The sequence below is a fragment of the Rattus rattus genome, chromosome 16 (assembly GCF_011064425.1).
Source record: "Rattus rattus isolate New Zealand chromosome 16, Rrattus_CSIRO_v1, whole genome shotgun sequence".
In the NCBI taxonomy this organism is placed as follows: Eukaryota; Metazoa; Chordata; class Mammalia; order Rodentia; family Muridae; genus Rattus; species Rattus rattus.
This window is the reverse complement of record NC_046169.1, coordinates 30,774,973-30,780,620: the sequence shown is the minus strand read 5'-3', so window position 1 is coordinate 30,780,620 and position 5,648 is coordinate 30,774,973. Positions and strand designations below refer to the sequence as shown.

General features: G+C 49.0%; 1 protein-coding gene across 1 annotated transcript in view; it reads right to left on the bottom strand.

Moving 5' to 3' along the window:
• Morn3 (MORN repeat containing 3) overlaps positions 1-3,842 on the bottom strand; it is a 12,256-nt gene extending 8,414 nt beyond the window's left edge. The window contains exon 1 of the mRNA XM_032887131.1: positions 3,291-3,842. Coding sequence (XP_032743022.1) covers positions 3,291-3,435 — 145 coding nt within the window. The 5' untranslated portion in view covers positions 3,436-3,842. The remainder of the gene's footprint in view (positions 1-3,290) is intronic.
• Between the last annotated feature and the right edge of the window lie 1,806 nt (positions 3,843-5,648).

Genomic DNA, 5,648 nt, shown 5'->3' with positions numbered 1-5,648 from the left:
GAAGCCTTGCTGATGTGTGTGGAAACCTTTTGTTCCTAACAAAGGAACACTCTGTCCCTGAAGCAACATGCCTGGGTGGTACACCTGGGCAATCATCAGTTCCTGTCTTTTGTTCCTCTTTCTTTGTTCCTGAGGGCGTTAGCCGGTTTTTCCACGCACGACTACACCTGTTTCTCAGTACCTTGTCGGCGCTGACAGAGGTGGCTGGAAAGATGGCTCAATGGTTGGGAACTCTTGCTGTCCTTACAGAGTATCAGGGTTCAGTTTCCTGCACTTTGCTTACAACCATCCATAGACATAAAAATGGTGCACACAAACAAACACACACACACACACACACACACACACACACACACATACACACGAGCAAAATACACACATAAAATAAGTAAATCTAAAAGAAGACAGCACAGCAGGGTGAGCAAGCCATGAAGAGCAAGTCGGGAAGCAGAACTGCCCCATGGCCTCTGTATCAGCTCCTGCCTCCCGGTTCCTGCCTTGAACTCTTGCCCTGAGTCTCTTTGATGATGAACCTTAATGTGGAAGTATAAACCAAAATAAACCCTTTCCTCTCCGAGTTGCTTTAGGTCGTGGTATTTATCACAACAATAGAAACCTGAGACCTAAGCAAGCCTAACCTTTCTAGCTCTTGTACTTTACATTTTATTTATAAAAGAATGTTTGTTTTTAAACATTTAGTTTTAGGTGTCTGTGTGACTATGCTATGTGAATGTAGTACCTACAGCGGCCAGAAGAGGGCGCTATAACCCCCGGGGCTGAAGTTCTAGATGACTGTGAGTCACTGAATGTGGGTGCTGGGAACTGAATACAGGTTCGCAGCTTTTTTGTTTGGTTTTCTTTGTTGTTGTTGTTTTGTTTTTTGAGACATGGTCACGCTGTATATAACAGGCTGGCCTAAAACTTGCCATGTAAATCAGGCTGGCCTCCAGCTCAGAGATCTACCTACCTCTGCCTCCTGAGTGCTGGGCTTAAAGGTATGCACCACCAAGACCAGAAAGCAATACTTGCTCTTAACAGCTGAACTATCTCTTCAGCTCAACGCTTGGGCTTTTAAATCTAGAGCAGGTAGGGCTTCAGTCCTATCTCATTTGCCTAATAATATTTGAAATATTGTGAAATAAGATAATCACATTGGGAGATAAACATTTGATCTAGGCTGTCCCTGGCAAGGGCAGACTCACTCTTCATCCAGCACACGCTTGCATGCACAGTGCTGACTAGCCTGTCCCCCTTTCTTTTCAACAATGTTTGTCCTGCAACCAAGAGAGACAGAGCTTGGGGAGAGGTGGCTCAGTGGTTGAGAGCACTTGCTGCCTTTGCCAAGGACCTGGTTCTGTCCCCAACAGGCAAACGGCAGCTTACAAACCCCTGGAGCCCCAGTTCTGTGGGATCTGATGCCCTCTTCTGATCTTTATGGGCACTAAGCACTCACATGGAGCATATAATTAGCTCTATAGGCATCTGAGTGTCCTTGTTCTCTCTCTCTCTCTCTCTCTCTCTCTCTCTCTCTCTCTCTCTCTCTCTCTCTCTCTCTCTCTCTCGCTTTGTTTTTGAGACAGGGTCTCATTTTGCAGCCACAGCTGCAGTGGAATTTGCCGTGCAGACCAGCCTGGCCTTGAACTCACAGAGATCAATCTGCCTTTGCCTCTAGACTATTGGAACTAAAGGTATGAGCCACCATAGCTGGCTACTACTTCCTTCCTTCCTTCCTTTCTTCCTTCTTTCCTTTCTCTCTTTTTAAATTTTATTTTGTTTTGAGAAAAGGACTCATGTAGCTGTAGCTGGCCTTGAACTCACTCTGTAGCTGAAGCTGGACTTGGACTCCTGATCTTCCCACACTGCCTTCCAAGCACTTGGGGACCACAGGAATGCACGATCATACCTGGCTTCCCCAACCCCAACTTGCTTTGGGGGAGGGGTCATAGAGATAGGATCACTGCCCAGCCTTGATCTTCCTACCTCAGCCTCCTGAGCCAATAACTGGGATTATAGGTATATATAATAAAACCACACCCCATTCTGTCCCACTTTCTCTCCCATTGCTTTCTGTTCTAGCTACACCAACTTCTTTTTGTTCTTTTTTTCGGAGCTGGGGACCGAACCCAGGGCCTTGCGCTTCCTAGGTAAGCGCTGTACCACTGAGTTAAATCCCCAGCCCCGCTACACCAACTTCTAATCTGTCCTTCAATCAAGCTATACGGTCCTCCCTAACTCTAATTCTACAGCTTAAGGTCTAAATTTTAGATGAAATGTCCCTCCGCCTGGCCACAGTATCTTCATGCTTTCTGCCCAGCTCAAACATCACCCTGCTCTCTACTGTCTTCCTTTTACTCCCTCTCCTCCCCTCTCCGGTGCCTTTTGTAGCCTAATACCATCTCTTGAGTAGTTACTTCTCCCTGGACCCCAGTTGCCTCATTTGGGAAATGTGACGGCTGTCTGCAGTGCATATTCTCTGCAAGCACCCTTACTCTCTGAGCCATCTTGCTGCCTGCCCACCAATCTTGTCTTTATAAAGAGACATTGTTGCCACTTAACAGAGGAGAAAACTGATCAAGTGGGATTCTAACAGTGCCGGCTCAGGGATTCTAGTGTAGATAACCCAGGAAGGCAGGAGAAGAGGGTGGTTAAGCCTAGAGTTGCAAGACTAGAGTTTTTAAATAGGGTCATGTCATTTCCCCGCCCCGCTCCATTCCTCTCCCACAATCAGGATTTGCATTTTATCACCAGAACCCATTCGCCCCCTGCTGGTTAAGACTAAAGTCCAGACGTACAGGAATAATCAAGGTTACCCAGTTACTTCTGGGGGTTGGACAGGTCCAACCCGTGTCCTAAGCCCAACCAAGACCTTGCTCTCCAGAGCAAGCATCTGCAGAGCTGGGCTGCGTCTGAAGCCCACAATGCCTATTGCAGGCCATTTTCTTAAGGTGTTGACCTTTTCACCTGCCAAGCAGCCCTAGGCTTAGCCACCCTGTCAGAAGACAGAGAGTGACCCACATCCCCAGAACCCCAGCTTTGGGCTAGCTTCTGATGACCCCTATCCCATTTTTGTCCCTAGACTCTTGCTCAGCTAAAGTCAGGCTGAGTTGGGCTTCAGAGACACAGCATGAGAAGGCCCTCTGCTGGTCCTGGTCAACATTTACCCACTACGGGGGGGCTTGGGAACAAGATCGCTTACGTTCTTAACGTTCTGTACAGCCCGTTTTATTTTGCATTACCCACCCACTCTGACCCCACACTGGCCACTAATCCCTTGAGGATTCCCTGCTTACCGTGTTTCAAGTTGCCCTTCCATTCGCCCACGTAGTGATCGCCGTTCACAGCAAACACTTGGTGTCTCAGTCCATTCTTCTGGGCTTTCTGGTCCCAACCTTTCCACAGTGGCTCGGATTTTCTTGGACATTTGGTGACTGGCATTCTGGCTGCGTCTGTGGTGTTGGAGGGGTGGTGGCAGGAGGTAGGGGCATCAGGGGCTCAGTGTATCCCGTGTATCCTTGGGATTCTGGGGCTTCCTGGGGAAGTGCCTGCCTGAGTTTCAGTAGGGCAGGTCATGTGTGTTCTGAGTCCCCAGGGCAGGTGAGCAGCCCTCGGTGGGGAGCCTTCTGTGCTGGACCCAGGACAGTCCTTTGCTTTACATTCTCCTGGAGCCCATCTGTCAGGAATGTGATGGCACAATTCCTTTGGAACCCAGGGAGACCAATAGGAAGCCGGGGTTTGTGATGACACTGGAGAGAAGCTGCCCCTGGGAAAAATGATGCTTACAAACCTAATGACTAGAAGGACCAATCAGAACAGACTTTGGTGAAAGAGGTGCAAAGTAGGAAGGGTCAGATGGTGGTGTCAGAGAGTATCAGGCAGACAGCTGCCTTCTGCACAAACTGCACGGTTAGCCCTTGCCCTACCTACCTGGTAGACGGGACAGATGAAGCTCAGGGGTTGCCTTTCAACTGGGGAGGTCCCACGAATCAAAGAGACTGATCCCATGGTGACTAACTGTCCCAGACTGAAAGTCTAGCTATACGGTGAGACCGTGTCTCAAAACAAACACAGTAGCAGAGCCCTCAGCCCACCGGTCATCCTTCTACATCTGAGCCTTATGACTCTGTCTGGTGGCGCCACAGACTCTATAGAGAAACAGTGGGTGGCTCAGGGCTGCCTCCCCATGTCTGGGAGCCCCCACCTGTGTTCCTCACATCCCCAGACTCTCCAGAAGGGACATTCATGCCTTTCCATCTCTCTCCAGTTTGCTCATAGGTAATAAAAAACGTTCTTGTCTAGACCCCGGGGACCCTGTTCCCCCTCGACAAATACAACTATATCCTCCATAGGTTCTGAGGCTGTAGAAATCGGCTCCCATTAAATCTTGTGCCAGCAGCACATACACACAGGTACTGCCAATCAAAACAGCCTAAGGTTCAAGCCAGTTCCAGATCACTGGATCTCAGCATCCACCTACAGGGTCAGCCTCAAAACCAGGTGCTCCAGGTTGGACAGTGTGACTGCCACCCGTGCGAGTCATGCAGCCTCTGTCCCCACAGAAGGGACCACGCTTGGCTCACACCTTGCTGTTTACCCTGTTTTGAAAACAAAAAAAAAGATTTTTGGTTTTTTTGTTTTTGTTTTTGTTTTTTTTTTAATGTGGAGTCTTGCTATGGCTTGTAGCCCTGGCTGACCTGGAACTCCATACGTAGACCAGGCTGGCCTCAAATTTGCATTATTCCTCTTGCCTCCTGAGTGCTGGGATAACAGACGCGTACCACCACGCTCAAGTTCACTCATCCATTCATCCCCTCTGCCTCTCTCTGTTTTTGATAGGGGTTCATATAGCACAGGTTAGACTGGAACCCCCAATGTAGCTGAGAATGACTTTTTTTTTTTTGAGCCAGGATCTCATGTAACCCAGGCTGGCCTCAGACTCACTTTGCAGGATGACCTTGAGTTGGTGATCCTCCCAAGTGCTAGGGTTGCAAGCATTAGCCATCTTGCTTGGTTTATGCAGTGATTAGGGTCAAGCCCAGGGGTTCATGCATGCCAAGCAAGTACTCTTCCTACTGGTCCTCAGACAGTGGTCTTAACCACTGAACCTCTCTCCAGCCCCATACTTAGTCAGTTCTCCACATGCCCTTTAATTGTTGGGTAGATATCTGGGTTCCTGGCAGGTCCTCAGATGGAGAATGGAGGCCTTGAGAGGGGAACCGTGGTGTGAGAGGATTTTGCTGCTGGCAGAATCCTGGGGCTACCAATCGTATCTGTCCTTCTTGGTAGTACCTTTACCCTCTGAAAGCACCCCTGCTCTGGCCCCCGTTCTCAGTAGAGATGACAGGGGCCACATGTTTTTCTGTTTCTCACTGCACCCCATGCCTGCACATAGTAGGTCCTCAACTAAGGGCAAAGAGATGCTGGGAGTTGTGATGCAACCCGTAATCCTAACTGCTGGGAAGCTGGGGCAGAGAATCACCACGAGTCTGAGGTCAGCTTGGCAGTGAGACCCTGAGGAAGTGGTGTCTTAAACATCCAAACTTTGTGGATGGACTGGTTCGATTCCTTTACTCAGACACTCACAGTGTGGATAACTCGAGTTCTGTGGAATCCAGTAGTACTGCACAAATTGTGCAGAGAAATACATGTAG